General features: G+C 40.7%; 1 protein-coding gene across 9 annotated transcripts in view; it reads left to right on the top strand.

Moving 5' to 3' along the window:
• ZNF532 (zinc finger protein 532) overlaps positions 1 to 18,208 on the top strand; it is a 49,691-nt gene extending 31,483 nt beyond the window's left edge. For all 9 annotated transcript variants that reach the window (XM_042804475.1, XM_042804474.1, XM_033009208.2 and 6 more), the window contains 5 exons: positions 2,875 to 3,037; positions 6,762 to 7,040; positions 12,824 to 12,936; positions 14,651 to 14,798; positions 15,894 to 18,208. In XM_042804475.1, the coding sequence (XP_042660409.1) occupies positions 2,875 to 3,037; positions 6,762 to 7,040; positions 12,824 to 12,936; positions 14,651 to 14,798; positions 15,894 to 16,388 (1,198 nt within the window). In that variant the 3' untranslated portion in view covers positions 16,389 to 18,208. The remainder of the gene's footprint in view (positions 1 to 2,874; positions 3,038 to 6,761; positions 7,041 to 12,823; positions 12,937 to 14,650; positions 14,799 to 15,893) is intronic.
• Positions 18,209 to 23,425: the final 5,217 nt, after the last annotated feature.

The following is a 23,425-nucleotide window of genomic DNA, read 5'->3' as shown; positions in this document are numbered from 1 at the left end:
CACTGCGAGAGACACACGGACATGCTGGAGCAGGTCCAGCAAAGGGACGCTAAGATGAGTAAGGAACTGGAGCATCTCTTGTGTGAGGAGAGGCTGAGGAAGCTGGGACTGTTCAGCCTGGAGAGAAGGCTCAGGAGGACCTTTGCCAATGTGTGTAAATACCGGATGGGAAGGCACGAAGGAGAGGGAGCCACAGGACAAGAGGCAGTGGGCACAAACTGAAACGCATAAATTGCCACCTGAACACAAGGAGTCACCTTTTTACTGTGAGGGTGGTCTAACGCAGGGCTTGGACTACATGACCTCAAGAGCTCCTTCCCAGCCTCAGCAGTTCTGTAGTCTTCTGTTCCTTACTTTAGGTACAATAAGGATCTGAAGCACAGAGTAGAACACAGTTTAGCTGCTCTGCTGAGATGGGACCAAGGTGGTGGAGCGTACTTAGGTGCTCAGTAGCTCTGGGTGCTGTGCCCAAGGGAAATGATCCCTTGCATAGTGAATCCTTTGGCCCTTTCTTCCCTTAAACAGTGCGTCCCACAGAGCGTGTGCCTGAAATAGCGCTGTGCCTGGGGAAGGTTCATGTTTCTTTTGTTCCTGTCTGTGCTCAGTTCAGCTTGCCTGCTGGGTTGGTGATCCATTGACACTTTCCCCAGACACTGTCTCTTACAGTCTCAGTTAAAACTATTAGTAAGATACATGGATTTATGCTGATGAAGTACATGAGGTGAAGCTTCATTTTAGGAACCTGGGATTTCTTTTTTATCAGTTATTATCAAGAAGCATTTCCTATTTCTGGCAAGCTCCTTAATGCCTTTCATACAGGAATTATCCAAGAAGTTAGGATTCTGAAGGCGTATAGGTCAGTAATAAGGTGACGAAATAAAATAATTGTTTTCAATAATATTTAAGAAGCTTTTACGGACAGCAGTGTGGGGGTTCAGAGGATGGGGAGGGGACTTCCCTTTTTAAGTACTCTGTGCTCACTGGGTGAAGCCATCAGGTGTGTTCTGCTGAGCCCATGCAGAGAGTTCACCACGGAAAGCACTACAATAGTATGTAGGTCATCAGAGGATGCTGTGTAAGTCATAAATTTACCTTAGCGTAAGTGAGAAACTGGGGCCACTTGATATACCACAAAATAACATTTTTCACAGTTAATATGATTAAGCGTACTGTTTTTAATTTTTTTCAAATATTTGGACTCGTTGAACGGCTTGGACATTGAAGCAATGTCCCTGTTCTTGTCATCACAAAACACTGCAGTGTGATCTTTAGGGCTCTTGAACAATGTACTGTTGATGATAATTGCTTAGAGAGATGTAGAAAGGACTTGGAACATCTATGTGGATAATGAGAAAAATAGAGTATTCTAGCAAGCAAAGTTTGTTGGGTTTGGTTTTTTTTTCATGGAAAGACATTCTTTAGGACAGAGATCAACCTCTAATTGATGGGATTAGGAAGACTGTGTTTGCAGAGGAAGTGCCTGTCATGCCCTGAGCTCCTGTGGTTGCGTTTCTTTCATTTCAGCTGAACTTTTTCTGAAGTACTACCACTGCTGGTGGCTAACGGGTTAGATTTCTCTCTCATCTCATGACCTATGGCAAATTTATACGTTAAAGAAAAGTAGCATGTCATTTTCTTTCATTCATTTGCCAAGTTGAAAGAAAGTGTGGTGTTTCTGAAAGAACAGAATTAATTACTATTTATAGACAGCTACATTAAAGGGTTGCAGTTTGAATGACTAATCTTGTTACCTTTCATTGCCAGGGAAATCATTCTTAATACAATCAAACAAAACCAACAAGCAAAGTATCAAGTAAATAGTTACCTTTAAACTGTACTTACAAAATCATTAGCAAAATTAAACCAGCCTCAAACTATTGTCATGTAGTAGTTGTTGCAGCATTTAAATCAGAGGATTATGCTTCTCCCCTATGTTTCTTGTCTGTTGGACAGACAGTTGACAAGGATCTGCTAAAAATACACCTATTTTCAGACTGCTTAATAATGTTCTTAGGATTTAGTGATACAGAATTTTGGCTATCATATTAATTTTCAGGAACTATGTTTTTAGTGTCCAGTACTTACCTAGTTCTTTGTTAATTAGTATATCTATTTCTGAATCACTTTTGAAATTATATTAATAGATGCATTGCTTCACCAGTTACACAGCTACTAAAACATAAATAGCTTTTGTTACAATTTTGATGAGAATATTGCCTGTCAGAATGGGAGACTTCAGCAGCTAATTTCAAAAGTCACATGCTTTGAGAGAGGAAGTTGGGGTTTTGGTGCTGTGTCTACTTTGCTTCGACAGATCCTTAGTGGCTTGTAATTGCAAAACAGGGAAATACCATCCTGTGAAGTTTCAGCTTCAGAGCGTTAACAGAATCCAGGCTTGGTATACAGGAGGTTCAAAGCCACATACACTGCCAAAAATAAATTTATCTTGAAGTATATTGCCAACTATGATCAAATCCATCACTCCCTTAAAATGTATTGCCTTTGCAACCTGAAACAGGTATATTGTCCTTCAGTTATAATGTGAGTTCAGAAACTGAAGACATTTAACTTTCCTGGTATCCTAAGCAGATGTTGGTGTTATATATGTAACTGACATATGCTGTTGTTTTCTGGCTTCTTGTTTGTACTTTTTAATGATCTTTTTTTTTCTATTTTTCTGTTTTTTCTACTGCTCCCATATTTGAAATTGGAGGGTGTTTTGAATTAGTTTAATTTTAACTTTTTTCAGGCAGTGTGAAATGATTGCTTAAACGTGTCAGATCTTAACTCTGCTGAGAAAAAAAGTTAACATCATGATTCTTGCGAACAGATCATCAACATGACTGACATTGTTTATTGTACTTCTGTTTTTAGAATAATATATAAATGCTCTATGTGTGACACTGTGTTTACTCTACAACCTTTGCTCTATCGCCACTTTGATCAGCACATTGAAAACCAGAAGGTGTCTGTTTTCAAGTGTCCAGACTGTTCTCTTCTATATGCACAGAAACAGCTTATGATGGATCATATCAAGGTGTGTAGGCATCTTCTCTTGTTTCGTTCATAGATACCATTTGTCATGCAATATATGCTGTGAGAAAATACTGTAAAAAGGCACAGAATAACAAGAAGACTGCTGAAAGGGAGAGATGTTAATAATTCAAAGAGAGTAATCTGTGAATAATGTTCTCAAATGTTAAAATGTTACGTTTCTTATGGTCTTCAGCGTATCTGTGATGTTATCACTAACTCAGTTTTTCTATATGAATGTTGATTTTGGTACACTAGAAGTATCTCGGTGCATTGCATTCAACAGGTCATTTTATCCAAATAATAATGGGTATAGTGAAGTAAATTAGTCCAATCCTAGTAAGTATTGAGCCTTATTTACACTACTCTAAGTATTATTCCAGTTGTTAGGAGCTGAGAATGTTGAGTGCATTATAAAATCAAACCTCTGATGTTCAGAATTCACCGGTAGGAACCAGTACGATTCTTGAATAGATGGAGAGGTTATTTGTGTGTGTGCTTACCTACAAATATGAACGCATGCATGTTTTGAGAAAAAACTTGAAGTTTTATAACTGAAGAAGATATACTGTCATCCTTGCAAATCATGTTTTTAAGAATCAGCAGTCCCCTGGCTATAATTTTTTAACTGTGTATTTTAAATATACTGTGTTACCTTGTTTTATATATACCAAATCTGTTAGCAGTGCTGAATTTCTATGCCTTATTACCATCTGGGGCCTGGCTAACAGTTGAAGTTATTTACACCGTTGCAAAGTAGTACAATCCAGAATGGTAGCACTTAATTCAGAGGGTTTCTTTTGCAGTGACACATAAGACTTAGCAAAATTTGTATACAGAATATTGGAAAAACAGACATCTTTCTTGTCTGCTAAAACCATCATGTTGCGTTCTAGTCTCAACTACAGCACTTGTAACCTCAGAAATCTCTGAAGTTGTGTTGAAAACACGATCATGAGTCTTGAAGAAACAGTTGGTCTTAAAGCTAGTCTTAAACTTGAGGAGCAGGTAGGGAAGGGCTGACCCAAGATGTTCAGAAATACAAGGGCTGGGTATTTTCTCTGTTTCTGAACTAGTACATACTTACTGTAAGAATCATCTTACATTTATGTCAAACATCTTAAGTGGTCCTCTCATGCAGCAACACAAAGTCTTACTTTCTGTTACCTTTGATCTACTTGTATTGCTTCTTTTTTTAACTAAATAGACAAATTCCATATATTGCAGTGTACGTCTTATTTATGTAATTAATTTTTCTTGACTCAGGTATTATTGTAGAAGTATTGCTATATCTGTATGTAACTACTTCTTTAAGACCTGAAAACAACTATTTTAGGAGCATGGTCTGACTGTAGTTAGGGCCAGAAGCTGTTCTTACATAAATTAGGGTTGCTCAGCACCTCTCATTATAAAGTTACTCAGTTACTTACGATTTGGGCACTGTTTAACTCTTTTGGTTTAGTGTTCCATGCCAGTAATTGTGCTTTTAACCAGTGTTTTTTTAGTATGTTTCACTATAAATGATTCAGACATTTTTGAGAACAAAACTAGATGATTAGAACATACACCTTCAGTAACAGTATTAACTGCTTTTATTCAGAATTGCTAGTGCTTTTATATTTAGGATGTATGTATAGTAGTAGGGACAGCAGCAGAAAAGTATAAATTGGACTTCAGTTAAGAGGGAATACAAACCAGTACCAAGGTATAGGTAAAAACAGAAAAGGACTCGGGGAGGGGACGAGTGCCAGACAAGGCCAGAGCTCAGCCCAGCTGCACAGAAAGTAATTGTTTGGTATGGCTAGACATAAACCATCAAGGCATAGAAGACCTGGATGAAAATAGAACAGAAAGGGACAGAAAGAAGCTCAGGAGGAGGTTATTTAAAGCTACAAAAAATAACCTAGAATAATTCCTGCAGATGTGAAAGTTTCTTGTTGGCAAAATGTATGTCTCATTTTCTTGTAACAGCTCGCTACAAGAGAACTTCTACCAGGTAGTGAAGGTTTGGACTGGAGATGTAACACCTCAGTTCTGCTGGTGATACATGCTGTGGTCACTGTGACTCCATGTTATGCTTTAATGCTTTTTGCTTATTTTCAAGTAGGAAATGTCAAGTATTATATTTAAAAGACATTTAGAAAGCTAAGAACTAACATTTTACATGCGAACAAACTAAGCCAGATTAGAATCGCCAGGTCAATCTTCAGTTGCCTGAAAGTATAGGAACCTCCTTCCCCCTAGCCCATGCTTCTTTCTTCTTGTCCTGGGGCAGTGGGATACTAAAGGCAGCCGCCTCCTTTTACTAGACGACTTCAGTTCATTCTTAGAGCCAGTCAGTTGGTCCTGTGAGCTTTGCTTTTTAAATAACATTTTAGTTTTACTAATTACTAGCTCTTTTGAAGAATATGTTCTACAGATCAGGTTGATTTTTTCTGCAGAGTCAGCACATGTTCCCAAGAGCCACATGATTTACAAAAGAACTTGATACTGGAGTATTACACTGGAGTATCAGATTTGTATTCTTATATTCTCAGAATCAAGAATGTATTGAATGTTTTTTTTGTTTCTGATGTTACCTGTAGGAAAAATAATTACAATTTGGATGGCTAGACATATCAACCAGGAGAGTTATAATAAAGATCAGTAGATGAGATGATAAGAACACTGTCACTGTAAAGGGCATGTCTTTCAGATGTGAAAGAGACCTTGATAGTGGATCCATGTTCAACAGTATGTTAAGTGTGGGCTGCAGTCCTCTTTGTTGGCCCAGAACCCTGCAGACTTGTTCTTGCTGTGTCCGTGTTCATGGATAAAACTCAGACACACAGCTGAAGCCCTGGTCTTCCCAAACTAGTCATCTTTTTGGAAGGCTTGGGTATCATATACCAGCATATGACACTGGCTCCAGAAATTGGGGAAGGAGGAGGTGGAAGAGTTCTTCCCTTCTTACCAATTGCTTACTTAAAGTCTAGAAATAAATGTGAGGAAGGATCGCTACCTAAGAGCTCTAGGGTGCTCAAGAACAGCTTGTTAGACAACTCTTAGCTCTCCTCTGGTTTGGGGACCCCATCAGCCCTGCACACCTTTTAATTCTAAGGACTGTTAGAAACGTAGCCCTGAGTCAAGGTGCTCATAACCTGAGCGTGGAGTAAGACAGGGCTTAACTCAGCCTCAACACAAAATACTAACATACCCTAAATGATATAGTTGCCTGATCTTTCCAGAGTTGCCTTTTCTTGTCTTATTTACCAATGCGCCAAGTCAAAATTTGTCAGTAAAAAACTTTCCTTCTTGGAAATCTCTAGTCGTGTAGTTTGAAATGAGGATGCTCAACTAATATATTAGGTAAGTAAATTGAGGAATTAAACAATTAAACTTAGGGCAAAGTATTTCTTGAACCTTTTTTTCCTCCCTATTACACAGCAATTTAAACTTGACCAACAAAGACCTTTTTTTTTTTTTTTTTCTTTTTTTTTTGTGAAAATACCTAGCCACTGAAGAAAGCTTCTCTTTAGCTACAGATGGATTCTGTTAGTGTTGCTGGCTTATTTCTCTTTATGCTAGTCCTTGCCTTTACTTAATCATGTTTCTTTAAGTTAAAAATGTGATCTGATAATAGTATGACAGAGAAGTAAATGAAGACTTCAGAGGGTCTTTGCATTTTGTAGTACAGCTGTATGTGTCTATATGAGTTTTGTACTTTTTTTTTTTCTCTTTTATTGTAGTCTATGCATGGAACTTTGAAAAGTGTTGAGGGGCCACCAAACCTGGGGATAAATCTGCCTCTCGGTACTAAACCCACAACTCAGAACTCAGCCAGTCACAACAAAGAGGACACAAAATCTGTCAACGGAACAGAAAAGTTGGAGAAGAAATCCCCTTCTCCCATAAAGAAAGCAGAGCCTAAAAAAGTTGCTAATCCTGGCTGGACATGTTGGGAGTGTGACAGGCTCTTCACTCAGAGAGACGTTTACATCTCTCACATGAGGAAAGAACATGGAAAGGTAAATGAATAATATTCAATTACAAAAAAGTTACTTAAACCTGAAATATGAAATAATTTTTTTCCAAACTCAGTTGTGTTTTTGCAAATAATTCCTTTAAGAGCCATTGTTACTATTCTCTGTTCTTGTATCTATTTCATCTTTGGCTGCTTAGTTTTTGTCATTTTCTACATAGTTCTACTGAGGAAATCCACACGCTCTTACCTAATTGTAGGCTTGTTTATCCAGTACGAAAATTTATTCAAGACAGAAAGACTGAAAGATGTTCCAGTATTTCGTCCAAGTCACCTAATCTGATCCAGGTTCTTCTTCTTGTGCCTTCTCAGCTCCCTCTCTCTCTTGAAAGTTCATTAACTGTTAGACACAGGGAACAGAGTCTTGTTTTATTGGTCCAGTGAGTGCCAAACAGCATTTCATTTTAAAGGTAGACACACTTTAAGCCTGAGCATTGCTTTAATCTTACGCTTGTAGGTTCAGCCAACAAGTCAGCTGAGTTGAACAGGTTGAATTTTATATTTAAAGCAGCTGGATTTGAGATAGCTTGCTTGAAATTAATTGAAAATGAAGTAAGGGAGTGCTGTACTCTCGAGTCAGCAGAAAGACAGCTTGATGTCCTTGCTGCATCTGATAGCTTTTCCAGCTAAAGTACATTTAAAAGACTGGCAGGTAGACAGCAGTGAAACCGATCCTCAGATGGACCCTTCTTAGCTGTGTTTGAGACAGACTGTGGCAAGCCGCAGCGCGATGCTGACACACACAGTCTGCTGTCCCGTCCCGTCCTTCGCTGTGCGCTAGTGAAAACGGCCTGCTTCTTTCCTCAGTTGGGAAGCAGGGAATTAAACTAATGTACTGTGCTGCACTGCAGAAAAAGAGCAGAACTGCTCTTTTATAAGGGTAACAGGCTTTTTTTTGTCTAAGTGGAAAAGAATCATCTTGAGTGGAAATCTGTAGTTTTCAGGATGCTAATACGCTATAATAAATGATAGCTTATTTCCAGAGGTTTCTGTGTCCCTTCAAATTACAATGCTTATCTCTAAAGCTGTTGTGCAAATTATTTCATTCTGTTTATAAACATTTTATGGAAGAGCTGAAAATGCCAGACTACTGAATGTCATCTCTAATTTTCTTATGACAACTTCAAGAAAACAGCACCCAAGCCTGACTGACAGGAGACTATTTCCATGTTTATCCTTGCCCTTCCATAACTCCCACTCCATTCTTTCAGCCTTCCTGCTGTAAAGAGCCCTGTAGCTACATTGCCAGACCCCTTGGAACAAAACACACAAAACTAAAGGATCATGACTCACAGAACTACATTTTCTTTCACCTGGATCTCCTTTTACAGCTTGAAGGCGTGAAAAGGAGACAAACAGCTGAAATCACGTGGTCTCCATTTGATTTCTCCAGTTCCTTTCAAAGCCCATTTTGGCATTTCTGTCCATTGAAGTCACCAGGGAACTGTTAATCGCTCTGGTTTCAAGCCTAACAGGTAGATTCCTGACTCTTCTGTCAGGCAGTATCTATAAAGAAACTCCATAAAATGTGTTACAGTCCCTGTGACGCGCCTGTGCACTGAATACTTGTTTCTCATCCTGTAACACTCACGCAATCATAGTTTAATTTTCTGTCAAAATCAGTCTCTTTAGCAGCACGTAAACTGTTGGTCCACTCTGTTTTGCCTGTTAGTCCAAATACTGACGACTCATCAGTGCTTTTACCAGCAAACAGAAATAAGTTTAAGACCAGATGCACTTTACATTGATGCAATTCTTAAAAGCAAAACAACACAATGTCCCTATGAAGCTGTCACTTCAGAGGGAGCTAGAGAATGATAGCCAGTCTGATCGCATCTATAGCAAAGTGGCAAAAGGCATGTAAAATAAGGTTAGTAACATATTGACAATGCTTTCTAAATATTAGCTTTAAATATGTATCTTTTGATCTCTTATGTTTAATAAGAATGTGCAATGTTACCTCAAGAACAGCCCTTATTATGTAATATGAGATAATTGTTGCACTCAAATACTGGCCTAAAGGTCTGTTTCATTACTCCTATTTATGTGCTATTTTTTATCCCTATTCAAGCAGTTCCTTGAATAATACGGGAGGCATATATATATAAATATTAAAATGAATAGAGATACAACTCCATGTCTTTCAGAAATGGGTGATAAAGACCAGTTGCTGCAATCCTTCCAGACTTCTCAACATTTTCAGTAATTGTTAGCTTTGAAAATTACTATATTTGAAAACTAAACTTTTATAGATAAATTTTATTATAGAGAGACTAGAGCATAAGATAACAAGCATGTGATACGGGTTTAATAAATAATGCAAGTGATTTATAACCTGGTTTTCTTAAGCATGATAGGTGTGGGTTAAATGCTCTAAAATGTTTGTTAGAAACTTCAGTTAAGCAATTCATGAGCTTTTCACAAAGTCCATTTGTCATGTAAGGTATTCGAATATAATTAGTTTCAGACTTCTGATTGCTGCTTTTGCAGGATCAGAGTGAAAGTGTGGAGCTGTAACCCTTCTTAGCTGATCCCAGGCTGGATTATTCAGAGGTATTCATAGGAGAGGTACTGCCATATATATCATCTTTGGACAGATTCTTGAGTTTCCAGACCTTATTGTGGAATGTCTGCACAGACAGACAGATTCACATTTTCTGTATCCTCTTCCTGAGCTGGTTGAAGGTAAGCCAGCTGTAGGGCAGGAAAATTTGTGGCCACCTTGGTGTGACATTCTTCCTGATCTTAAAAGTGCTGCTTTAATAAAAATAATAAATAAATAATAATTAGCCCAGAGGATGGTTCTAACAAGTCTGTACAACTGCCGGCTTGAAACTGGATCATGTTTGTCTGCAATCAGCCAGGTAGACATATGCTGAGCTTCCTAGGACTTGGGTGTGTTTCTATGAAAGGACAGATGTTTTCTAAGCAGGAATTGCTTTACCAATTCTGACTTGCTGTGCATCTGATGGAACATCCTCTTTCTTCCTGCAAAGACAAGATGCTGTGTAACAGGTCCTGCTGCACTAATTTTTTAGTTTTTTGGTTTTGGCTGCCATTGCAGAAACTAATGCATCCAAAATACTATTTGGGTCTCTATCCAGATTCTTCCCAACAAATTTATGATGAGAGGGACTGGGTCCTACTGAGCACAGTCCTCCTGCTGCTTTTCTGCCCGCGTGCTGGATGCATCTGCACTGTGCAGTGGCCTCAGCAAAGAGACATGGGCTGCCTTGGTTGAGCTTGTATGTTTGTACAGCATGGTGCAGGGCTGTTTCTTGATAGAGGCCCTAATATGACTTCACATTTTATTCAACTTTAAAAATTCTTCCCAGAGCATTACAGTCATAAGCATACTGCAGAATGTATTGATTAATGCATTGATAATCGTGAGTATGCGCTGTTTGTACACACTGTCAGGTTTTCACCTTGAACAACTTAAGAGCAAAATATGTTGATTTCCTTTTATTTTAATTGCCCTCTAAACACGAAAAGGAAGTCTGGGTTGAACATTACTCCACCTCTAACGGCATTATGCTGACTAGCCGCAATAAAATTACCATATCATGTTTCCTAATGGGCTGCTTCACATTTGCATGAACGACCTTTCAAAACTGCTTTTCTTTCCTTCCCCCACGCTCCATGTGATTTTGGTCTTGATAGCAAAAGGTCTCTCATCTCACTGTAACAGCTCTTACTCCTTTAGCCGTTCCAGACATCACTTTTTCCTGTGTGCAAACCTTCCACCACTCACTCCAAACTTCGCAGTAAATAGTGATAATTTTCAGTAATGAAATCACCTCTGCAGATCCCTGCTGGCTTGTTTGTAGCTGTTCCTGAACAATGAAGCTATTAGGGAGAACGTAATACAAGGTTCAGCGCCGGAGCACAAGTATAAGGAGGATGTTTTTCCGTTCCTTAAGCATTTCTGTATGGCTTGAGCTTGTTAGTATTTAGGATTGAGAATTCTTAATTATTATTATTGTTACTATTGTTAGGATTGATGTTGATGATGATGATGATATTATCATAATTATCATTATTATCATTATTATTAATAATATTATTGTTATTGTTATTCAATTTCATCACTATTATTATTAAAATTATTTAAATTATAATAATAAATGCTACACACCAAAGAATTACCTATGTCATAATAAAATGTGGATGTGGATTATTGTGCATCTCCACTGTTTAGGAATTTGTGACTTCCTCAGAAGGTAAGAGTAAGTGAGCCAAATCCTTTATGTTATTCTGTGAAGAAAATCTTTGTGATTGAGTGCTTTGGAACACAGGGACAGATCTTGGGTGGATTCTCCAGAAGAGTCAAGAACGGTCCAATTACAAGCATTGATCCAAGTCTTCCGCTCAGTGGCCTCAGTTGAAATAGTGGAATAAAATTATGTTATTTGGGGTTTTTTTCAGTTTCTCAGTAAACGCAGAAAAGAGAATGCTGTTGACACTATGAAGAAAAACTATGATTGCTTCTAGAGCAGAAAAAAACAATCAAAGGAATGTGATTTTTCCTTCTAAATACTTGACTGATTGTATGAAACTGTCCATTCCTTCACTCATACCTGACGAGCAGGCATGAGCCCTCCCTCAGATTGGAACATTTGAAATCTGCGTCCACACAGTCTGGATTTCTTTTGGGAGTTTCCAATAAAATCCATTTATTCTTCAGACCAGGAGCAGGACGTGACACCAGGACACCTTGATTCTGGCAGGAATCACTATACTGAGTGATAAGTGTGGGATCCTGGCCCTGACTGGATTTTTGAAAAGTAAACTGGAAAAGTAATCTGGAAAGGTCTTCAATTAGATTTGTTTGGTCAGTGTTTGGATTTAATTTCTAAGACGTTGTTTTGATTTTCCTTATTACTGTCAAAGCAGCAAAAATTGCAGATACGAGGTTGAACAATCTAGTTACTTGTGAAAGGAATCTGATTGGGAATATTTCCATTTCCTTACTGCTGCTACTCAGGTTGATAAAATATGTCGTCTGAACTGAGTTCTAGGACTGATGGAATTTAAGGGACAGGACCATGTCATTCATTCTTGGGGCTCCACAGTTTTGGAGATGTTATTTCTTCAGACACTAGAGCTCCTGTGGCCGTGTTCAGCTGGAGTGACATAGATGGCGACCACTCCATCCTTTTCAGCTTCCTTCCTTTTCTTTCTCCATCCATTTAACAAACTGTAATATAAAACCCACCGAATTCCCCAAAGAGATGTCCCCCAGGTTGGCATCAGACCTTACCTCTCGTTTCTTCATGACTTTTCTGAGCCCTGTTAGTGAGTCAGTGTCTGTGACGTTTTGCTTCAGTCCTTATGATGTGCCCTTCACCCCTCCTTCTAGGTGACTGATAAGCTCTCTGTCGGGCACTGCAGACGTAGTTTGGTGATGGGAAGGGAAAGGTTACTTTATAGTGAAAGTAAATCTCTCACTCTACTGCCTTTACTGATCCAGAAATAATCCACTGATCTTCCTTGCTTCTTTGGAGGAAGAAATTCTCTTCATCCACAGTCTGTGACACCGGTTTACAACTGGTGATAGATGTGTGTGTAACTCATGCTGGCCACACTGTTTTGAAAGAGGTCCAGGTCCTCTGACTTCTGCAGTGTTGCTGTAGGAGTGGTGTGTACTTGAAGATACAGTACCAGACACTGGTAAGTGATGTTTCTTTCCTATTATCAAAAGGTTCGACACAGGCATTACTTTTACTGAGCTTTTTTAATTAATGTATTTTTCTTCTTTTTTCAAAGCAAATGAAGAAACATCCTTGTCGACAATGTGACAAATCTTTCAGTTCATCCCATAGTTTATGTCGTCACAATCGTATCAAGCACAAAGGCATTAGGAAGGTTTATACATGCTCGTAAGTTCTAGTTTTATTTATCTAGAAACAGACTCTAAATCAACAAAAAACATCGTTAGTTGAATTTATTTCTTTGATTTTATAAAAGCCAGTGTCCCATTCATTCAAGTGAATCAGTTACTTAGATACATAGACAGGCTAAACTGTTTAGGCTGTCCTGCATGCATAAAGCATAGCAAACTAATGAGAATGCATGTACATAAAGTCTGCTGTGTTTCAGGGGCCTTGGGAAGCAAATCTGAAGCTTTACTGAGCTGAGAGTTTGCATGGCTGATAGTTTTACAGAGGTGAACCTGGTTTTAAATAGCCTCTCATGTACACAGCCCACTGGCCTAATCTACAAAAGCCAGTATTTGTAGTATTTTTCTCATACAGAAAACAGTGTGTAATGTCTAAAAATCCTTAGTGATCTTTAAGTGACTGGAGAGACGATATATCATTTAATAGAAAAATCCAGGTCAATCAGAGAAGGTAAATAATAGAAACTTTCTGTTGTATCTCTTCATTCATGGTTTTGTATGTTTTTGCATGCTGTGGAACTGAGTTTGAAATACTGAAAAGGAAGCGGCAGGCCACAGCCATTCTCTGTGGCTGAGATCCTGCCAGTCCCTTCTCTGCTGCAGTGTGGTCTCTGCTTTGTTATGGAAAACACAAGGCCCGGTGGTGTGGAAACTTGAGACTGGGCATAGCATAGCGATCCAACAGAGGCTTTATAACCTCCTGGTTGCTTGACACAACCCAGGCATCAGATTGTTTCTAACATACCCTTAATTTGTACTTCAACCTACATGACCTGGTTAGCCTGCAGACACTATTTCTCTTGGTATATGACAGGTAGCAAGCGCCTGGGTTCTGCATACCTTTGAGCAGAAAGCTTATTGTAGTTCTCCGTTTTCATTTTGGAATGCCTAAAGTACCTTTTTCCTTTTTTTTTATTTTTCTTTAAATAAAGTTAAGTGAAACAGCATCTTTAAAAATTAAAACCTTAGGAGAGAGACTCCGAAAGAGAGTATTACAGTTCAACTTCTCCCCTGCAGTTCTTGTTTGGCCATCCCTCCTCCGGACACCTGTACAATACGTTAACAACACTGAAGCTCAGAAGAAATACACTTCCCAAATCACATGAGAGGTTTAGCAGTGATGCAGCTGGTTCTGTGTTCTGAGAAAGCGCATATTGTAAAAGATGAGTTTGTTCTGCTGGTTAGTTTGAGGTTGGAAAGAGAGCTGAGAAGGAATTACTAGTTCCAAGGAGTATTTGGATTTGAATGCAGAATTAAGTGTCGTTTGGAGCTAGCATTCATCCTACATGGAAGGCAATTGCTTTCCCTATGAAATTTAAATTAAGGAGAACTTGGGAAAGTGTCTAATAGAATGTACAGTTTGGTGATGTTAGCAGAGGCCTAGAAGACAAACTCGGAAGCTCCCATGTTTTCTGTTGACTCACACTTTGTACCATTTTCGATATTATCTTCAGAAAACTTCTCATTTGCTCTGGATATAAACTGTTCAAACATTTCTAGTCTTATTTTGTAATTATGCTCCTTCTCTTATAGTACTTACCTGTGCAATTGATTGGAAAAACATTGTCGCTATCATCAATAGATGTAGTCTAGGCTGGACTTATTTACTACTCCTATTTATACCCATCAGAATGCTACAACTTTTGTTAAGTGTGGCATTTGAATCTGTGCATGTCTGCTTTGTGTTTATATAGGCACTGCCCAGATTCAAGACGTACTTTTACCAAGCGGTTGATGTTGGAAAAACATATTCAGTTGATGCATGGAATTAAAGACCCTGATGTGAAAGAGATGACTGAATCAACCAATATGGAAGAAAGGGAAGTAAAAGAAGACACAAAGGTAATCACTTAGAGGATTCATTCAGTCACTCAGCGTGAGTTTTTTGTGGGTGTACATTCAGGATCTTTAAATAGATTAAGGTATTTTTGATCCCATAAAAGTCTGATCTTCTGTGAAGTAGAGCCCAAATAATGTCTTAAAGGTTCCTGCAGCAAATTTTGTCCTGCTTGAACTAGAACGTGTTCTAGGAAGGACTTTCTGTTTGGTTTGATCACTGAATGATGGAGAATATAACTTAGACCTTAGCGGCTTGCTTTAAGAGCACCTTTCAAATCCTCTGCGACCAAGTCTTCTCTATAGCTGTAGAAAAGCTACAGGTTACATAGAAGTAATGTGACCTTCTTCCACATACACAGACTTGAGCTTATTTGCTATAAATTTTACAGTGAAACTGCTTTCAATCTGAGGATTAAAATACAGCAGGATCTCCTGCTGTGTTCAGCATTTGTGTGACTTCACCTGGAGCACTGTGTGCAGTGCTGGGCCCCACTGTTTAAGAAGGATGCGAAGGTACCTGACTGCACCCAGAGGAGGGCAGCCGAGGCGGTGCCGGGCGGGCAGGCCTGTCCTCTGAGGGTTTGCCCCGTTTGGAGAAGAGAGAGGAGGCCGAGGGGCGACCTCCCTGCTGCCCGCAGCTCCCTGGGGAGGGGCCGTGGGGAGGGAGGTGCTGAGCTCTTCTCCCTGGGCTCCAGGGACAGCACGGCCGGGAACGGCTCCCACCCGCCTCTGGGGAGGCTCAGAGGGGACAGGAGGAGCACTGAGAAGTTCTACATTTTGTACACAGTTGAAGTCTCAATTGGTGTGTGTACTTGGATGCAGTTATGCTGGCAAATATTTATTCAAGTTTATACGGTGTATTAGATACTGTAGCTTTATCAGAGCTGATAAATTTTATGTGCAATTTATAATAAAGAAAACCCCTAGTTTTCCAACACGTACAGCATACATTTGCTAGTATTACTTCAAATATTGTTTTTATCAAGGTTGTACAGGAATCTACCAAGGGAAAGTTTTTGAAGTTTGCAAGTCACAAATAGTTACGGAAGAACTGTGTATTTATGCTTACGTGATCTACCATTTATGTGGTTTTTCCAGGTTCCTAGTCCAAAGCGTAAATTGGAAGAAGCTGTACTGGAGTTCAGGCCTCCACGAGGTGCAATCACTCAGCCATTGAAGAAGCTAAAGATAAATGTTTTTAAAGTTCACAAGTGTGCTGTTTGTGGCTTCACAACAGAAAATCTTCTCCAGTTTCATGAACATATTCCTCAGCATAAATCTGATGGTTCTTCATACCAATGCAGGGAATGTGGACTCTGCTACACATCTCATGTGTCCCTCTCCAGACATCTCTTTATTGTACATAAGCTAAAGGAGCCTCAGCCAGTATCAAAACAAAATGGGTCTGGGGAGGATAATCAGCAAGAAAATAAACCCAATCATGAGGATGAATCATCTGACAGTACGGCATCAGACAGAAGATGCAAAGTGTGTGCAAAGACTTTTGAAACTGAAGCGGCCTTAAACACTCACATGAGAACACATGGCATGGCCTTCATTAAGTCAAAAAGAATGAGTTCAGCTGAAAAGTGATCAGATTATTTAGGATGCAGAAATCTCTCTCCACATTGGAATACTAATGACATTTTTGCTACAGAAAGTTCAAGGTATAATAGTGTTAACAGTACTGTTCAGGCTGTTGCAATATATTCTGCATAAAAGTGTGCCCTTCACCTCATTGTCTATACCCTCAAAACCATTGAAGCAGTATTTGAGTTGAAAAGAGTTTGTATATATTTAAACTAATAACTTTTATACTCTTTGTTATGTGTTTGTATCGGTATCTAGTGGAAAATTTGGGTTCTTCTGTTCTGTTTTTTTTTCTAGTAAGTTTCTTTTAAAACAGAGTTCTGAATGCTGGGGCAGTTCCTTAGGTTCTCTTAAACTGTTTCTTATTTGAATGCTTCTGAAAGAAAGTTTAGCAAATGGAAGTGTATCAGAAGGCAGTGCTTCGAGGGGAGTGAGGAGGGGAAGCAAGCTTAAGGGGAGATTTTAAATTCTGAGAACTTGTGCTTCTAAATGTCTAAGGAAGCTTTTAAACTTTCTCTTTAAAAATACATATTTAAAAAAAAAAAAAAAAGTACCACTGCATATGTAAAATGCAGTGCTGGTTTTAGGTGGCAACACCAGAACAGGTGCAGACCCCCTAGAATGATAAAGTACTTTTCAAAAGTATAATTGCACAACTCTATGTATCATGAAGTGATTTTTTTAGGCCATCAGGTGCTTGTGATCAAAGCTCAAATTGTTACAAAAGGGCTGGGCTGCTCTGGATTTAACAAATAAGATGTAATTAGAAGAATAGGTTTATAATGATGATGTTTTTTGTCATGTAATTTATTAAACATTATATAGAAGCGAGTACACAGCATTATGTATTTTCTTTTATTTCTGGTTATTGAAAGAAAATAGTTAACCCTTGCTACAGGGGTTGGTATTTCCCAGCTCTGTACGCTAATGCCAAATGTTCTGGTGCTCAGTGTTACATACAACCACAACTGTCAAGAAGCTAACACACCAGCCTATGTAAGTATAATTGGGGCTTTCAGCTTTAGCACAGACCATATGAAGCTAGTTCAGCCATTTCAAACATGTATCTAATATCACTAGCTACGCTTTCACAAAGTACAAAAAGGTACCATACTGTCCCTTTCATATATAGTTCTCTGTGAGAGTTATATTTTTGGTTTGTTTTTGCATTTTATACCTTGTATGTATCCCTTAAAAAAAAAAAAATTTTGTACTTTTTTTTAAAACAAATTGTGTATATATAGATAGCTGCATGATACACAGTAGTAATTGTTTGGTTCCTTAAAAGTCTTGCTGCTGTCAAATGTTGCTATACACTATGTCCATTACAACTGTATTAAACACATTTCATATGTAAATAAATGTGGAGCATTTTGCCCCTAAAGATTTGTGAGATTCTGTTATTTATCATTAAATTTTAACAGTTTGAAAAATGGAAGTATTTGAAAACGTATGGATCCTTCTCAGCCACCTCTGTAAAACTTCTTAATCACTCTGGAAACTGTGTATCGGATACATTAGTTCTGCTTTCTTTTCATCCTCATTATTAATTTGGTTTGTTGGTAAATGCTTGTTATCCATTTATATTACTCACGTATTGAGTGGTTATGAGGTACTTCTCCATCCTAAAACATACAGCTGGCATTGCAGGATCTTAGTGTGTAACGTACACTGGCCATCACTGCCCTTTCCATTAAGTGTATACCTCTTGAACACTTGTTTGTTGATGTGCACTGTCAACTGTACAACAAATGAGTTATCACTATGCAGAATGGTGTTTTGTATACAGTGAACAGATAATAAAAGTTAAATTTTCACAGCCATTATTAATACTTTTGTTTATTTTCCCTTTTCACTGTCTGGCACCTGCAAGGGATGCTGCAAACGAGTAACTTATGTCATTGTTGGTGCTGTCAAGAGGCAAAACACTAGAGGTTATTGACAAGTCATCTGAAAGCTGTTGGGTACAAAGTGAAATGACTTCATGCTCACAAGCCACTTTCCAGGTCAGATGTGTGCAGCACAAGCTCCCACACTGCCTTTGCCCCCGTGACTCCACAGGAGTTCATTTTGCTTGAGTGGAGCTCAGCTACTTAGCAGTAGACTCTGTTCAGTTTTAATTGGAAGATTGATTTAACTCTCCTTCTAGTAATCTCTTTAAATGTTTAAGGGATAGTGGGTCTTGAACTGCCCCATAATCTCTAGACACATTTCTGTGTTGAGCTTATACACACTTGGGTATGACAGAAAAGTTTAACTTTTCCTTCAGGTAAACAGCTCCTTTTGGCGGGCAGAAATCCACTCAGATAGGTGAAGGACAGAGGACTATGGCTTTTTCCAAATACCAGACTTGAGAGCGGTGGAGGGGAGAAGATGATTTACTGGGAAAATTAAGATCATAATGTTCCTCACAGTATTTCTTGCCTAGTCCTCCAGCTGCTCCAGACACTGGGTCTTTTTCTTTCTGAGTCTTCCTAGTAATTCAAGATTCCTAGATACTAGTAATGAAAATGGCCTGCTGGGTGCCTTTCTTTCCAGGGGAGATTTCCAGTGTCCAAGCATTATTCCAGGAGTGATGCTTCTGCTGGTTCACTTTTGAGATTCTTCTGCTTGAAAGCTGGTCTTGTCCAAGTAGATTTCCTGGTAATGACCAACCTGTTTGTTTATTGCTATTTTACTTGATCTTGGACAAAGAAAGTTTCACATTTTATTTGTCTGACCCTTTCAGAAATCATGGCTCCTTTGCTGCTCAAAACCCCTCGGCATAAGTTTGTCATGGCCCTAAGTGTGCCGGTCTCATCTCCCTGTCCACCCAGCTCTTGGGAGACACGTGTCGTTACCAGACAGAAAAGCAAAGGCAAGTAGTGGCCCCAAATACAACACAGGCACGTTGGAAGTGTAGTGCCTTATTAATGAACTAATTTTTTACTGATAGGGAGGGTGGCCAGTCACCCGCCCTCCCTGCATCCAGCATCAGGTTCAGTGAAGGTTTCAGTTTCTCTGCTGGAGGAGAGGCAGAGCAAGGGGTAATGCCACCATCCTTACCACAAGGCATGTCTTTCAAGCAGAAGGGATTTTAAGGGACAACATGGTATAATGTAGCCAGCAAGGCCAGCACAGAGAAGGAAAAATGTAAGAGAAGTTTTCTGTGCATTTGCATACCAAAGAACCAGCAGCAAGCGGCTGGGCACAGTTACAGCACACTGGGAAACAGGAGAGCTGTTGGAGAGCCACTGTAAAGGGAATGAAAAGAAATTAGTCTGTGGCCTCTTCTCCTTTTCCATCCTGGCTGTTTTGTTGTGCAGGCTGAAGAGGGAGTAACTATATCCTTAAAAGCTTCCAAGGCTTCTGCTAGGGCACAGCCTGCGCAACGACATTCACAGCTGCTGTTCAAATTAAAGCAACTTCAGCTGAGTGTATGTTTGCTTGTGAGTTCAGCATGTTCCGCTCAAGAGCAGGAAGCAAGCCCTGAATTACGAATTCCCTGGATATGCTCCCAAAATGTGGGAGTGGGAGGAAGGACAGGAGTGATAGGAAGGCAAATCTCCCTCACAGCATGCAGCAGGACCCCCATCAAGGGCAGCTCATTATACCTGGCCCTCAGCAACAAGCAAACCCAAACCACCACCCCAGCTGCAGCCTGGCTTTGGCATGGAAACCAGACAGGCCTAAGCAGCAAGCAAGTAGGGCTGGGAGACCAGGGGAGGCCACCACTGATGCAGTGGCCACCCGCTGTCAGGAGCCTCCCAATTCCAAGCATGCTAAAGACACTGAGCCTCCTCTGCCATCGCAAATACCCAGGGAGCCCTGGAAGACAGTACACCCTCCAATCTGCACTGTGTAAGTGGAGCAACAAGTCTGTCAGGTCTTCCTAACAGAAAGCTGATTTCCTGTAGACCAGGTGAGCAGCATGTTGTAAAGCAATGTGGGACACCAGTGAAAAGGCAAAAATCTCAGTTTGCATGACTAGGGGAATTATTTCCTCTTGTAAACTATAAAGAAAATCTTTTAACATATTTTTACCTGAGACCTGACATTTGAATTGTTTGCTTTTAATTAATGTTGTGATACTGCTTGTCAATTACAATGATGACATTAATACTCCGCTTTTCTACATCTTCTTTCCCCTGAGGATTTAACAGTAATGGATTAAACCGCATAAAACCTCCCTGTGAAGTAGGAAGGGGATTATTTAGCCTTCACTGTTTTGCAGCCACTCTTTCAGTTGAACATAGATGTACTTAACATTGCACATCAACTCTAGCAAGCGGATTAGAACAGAAATACTAATTAAGGCTTCAGGGAGCATTTAGGCAGGCAGAACAAAGCATTAGTGTCAGGTCTGGGGTTAACGTGTGAGTGCTTTGCTCTATTCACCCTGTACAAAGGCAGGGATTTCTGATCTCCATGGAGGCCATGCCTGACAAGTATAGATACATGTGTGTACGTATATGTATGTATCTCCTCCCATTGTGTGCCTTCCCATTCAATCCCTTCTGCTCTTCAGCAAGGTAAGGAGCTCACTGAGACCTCTTTCCAACTGTCTAGCTACAGAGGAACTTCCTGACCAGCGCTGCAACCACCCGTTCGGGAGCGTAGAGACTATTCGACTGGAGCTGCGCCCCTCAGCAGCACAGCCAGTTCCACTTCTCCTGTTCAGATTCAGCTGCCTGAAGCATGGGCACCCAGTGCATCCCGACAGCGCTGGGCAGTGCCCACAGCCAGGCCAAACGGTCTGGGAGCAGTGGATGGCAGGGCCAGGGCAGGCAGGAGAAGGCATGGCCCAGAGGCAGCCATTAGCCCAGCTCCTGAACGACAAGGCTTGGACCCACCTACCAGCACAGACTAAGTAAAACTAATTTTTCACTAGCTAACAATGGTTGACACTGGCAGTGCTAAAGGAACAAACATGTTCCCCCCTTCATACCCCTTTAGCTGACTGAAGCATGCTTTAGTGTTTAAAACCAAAGCTTTTGAGAGTGGGTGAGCTCTCCTCAGCTGTTGCGTTTCACGGCATACAGATGTTCTGCTGACATGTTTGTCAGGGCTGGCTGTGGTGCGGCAGGTGCCAGGTACCATGCTGGGGTGGGTGCTCGGTTCACCCCGGAGCAGTGGGGCACACGGGCAGTGCCTGGCTGCCACACCACCCAGCTCAAGTTGTCTGCAGGGCTCTGCATACACGGGGTCTTTGGGAAACGGCACAGAAACAAGTCAGCGAGGCTGTAGTTCGTGTGGGAAAAAAAAAAATACAAACCACTCATGAAAGTTTTGAATGCATCTTCATGGGGACACACACTCACTTATCAGTGGGAAAGTAACAGAAAATGACAGCATGGGAGTTTACAATAGCCCAGCGAGGCAGCATGGAGCCAGCCCTTCACATTGTGCAAGGGGCCATACTGAGACACTCCAAAACGTTCAATTTGCCAGCAACAAAAATGCCCTTGAGAAAGGCTGTGAGAATGGTGGGAAGGAACAATGAGCAAGGGGAAGTGGGACACCAGGTCGGCCAGAGCCGCCTCATTGCGTGCAATCAACCCCACAGGAAGCAAAATGCTCTGCTATGGGGTCAGCACGCCGGCTCGGCAGGCCCCGGGGCTCGGAGGAGAGGTGAGTGCAGCGCAGCCCTCCTGCTGAGCCTGAGTGCTGGGCATTGGGACCAACAGAGTCCAGCAGCGTTGGCAGCCCAGCTGCGTGTGGCAGGTGCAGCCAGCAGGCACTGCAAGGGCTGCCTGGTGCTGAGAGACCCAGGCCCTGCGGTGGGTGCCATGTCGGCGTGAGCCCTGGCTACCACTGGGCCCCTGCACCACGTGGTGCCATGGGAAGGGTGCGCAGAGGCCGTGGCACATTCAAGCCGTCGGTGGCTTCTCTTTCCGGCTGCCTGGCTTGCCTGTGCTGCCCGCCTGCATGCAGAAGGAGCAGCCCACAGACAGCAACCGGTAAGGCTGCAGCTCAGAGGAAAGGGCGGTAAGAAGGGACAGGCGGAAGCACAGCTGTGGTAGGTGGTGCAGAGGACTCGTCACAAGGTGACAAGGAGAACTATGTCCCACAAGGAGCAGAACATTCCAAACTAATAAAAGCTGTATTTTTTAACTCCGTCACAGTTAAACAGCAGAACTCAGTGCCACAGGAAATTATGAATAGCAAGGTTTCATCAAGGGTAAGAAATGTATTTACAGACAATACAAACATTTTGGAAGGACTCCTCCATCTCTTATTTTGGTAAACACCTGTGCAAGAAACCAGATTACCTCATGTCTGCTCTGTAGGGTGCAAGAACCTGGAATAACATGTTCTTGAATCAGACTGAGTAACAGAGGGTAACTAGTCTAGGGAGTCACGAGGTTGCTCATGACACTACACTATGCAAGGTAGGAAAAATGAAAAATTATTGCAAAGCACTGCAAAAGGACTTTGCAGTACTGAAAAGTGAAAAAATGGCAGAGGAGAGTCAATGCAGAAAAATGCAACATGATTCAGAAGTGAACAAAGGGGACTGAGTTTACATACCAAGTGACAGACCCTGAACCAGGCATTGCTAATCAGGAAAGAAGACTTACGAGTCAAAACTGCTAGTGCTATGAAGTTCTCAGTTTGGCACGTATTAGTGATTTAAAAAGAAAATGGATTATCAAGACAGGAATACAAGAACAAATAGAAAACATAGCTTATGCAGCTTGAATTCCCCACCAGCACCTCAAAAGACAGAGCAGACCTGGGGTAGACACATGGGAGGACAGATACCAGAAGGAGTTCTGTTTGGGGGCTGTCAAAGCAGGTATGGTTCATCAGCCTGAGTAAGGGATGGCCCAAACAGATATGCCAGAGGTCACTAAAGCTATGGTGATGATGAGCAGGGAATGACTGCTCCCTGCATGAGAAATGGGAGCATCCAAATGAGGTGGAAGGTTCAGAAATGCTTCTTCATCAAATACGTAGTTAAGACGAGGAACTCTGCAACAGGATGATACAGATCCTAAAAGCTTACGTCAATCAAAATGTAATTAGAGAAATTCATGGAAGAAAGATCCACTCAGAGC

The sequence above is a fragment of the Tyto alba genome, unplaced genomic scaffold (assembly GCF_018691265.1).
Source record: "Tyto alba isolate M040663 unplaced genomic scaffold, T.alba_DEE_v4.0 Super-Scaffold_42, whole genome shotgun sequence".
NCBI classification, from domain to species: domain Eukaryota; kingdom Metazoa; phylum Chordata; class Aves; order Strigiformes; family Tytonidae; genus Tyto; species Tyto alba.
The sequence above is the reverse complement of the archived record's forward strand: the minus strand, read 5'-3'. Positions and strand labels throughout refer to the sequence as shown.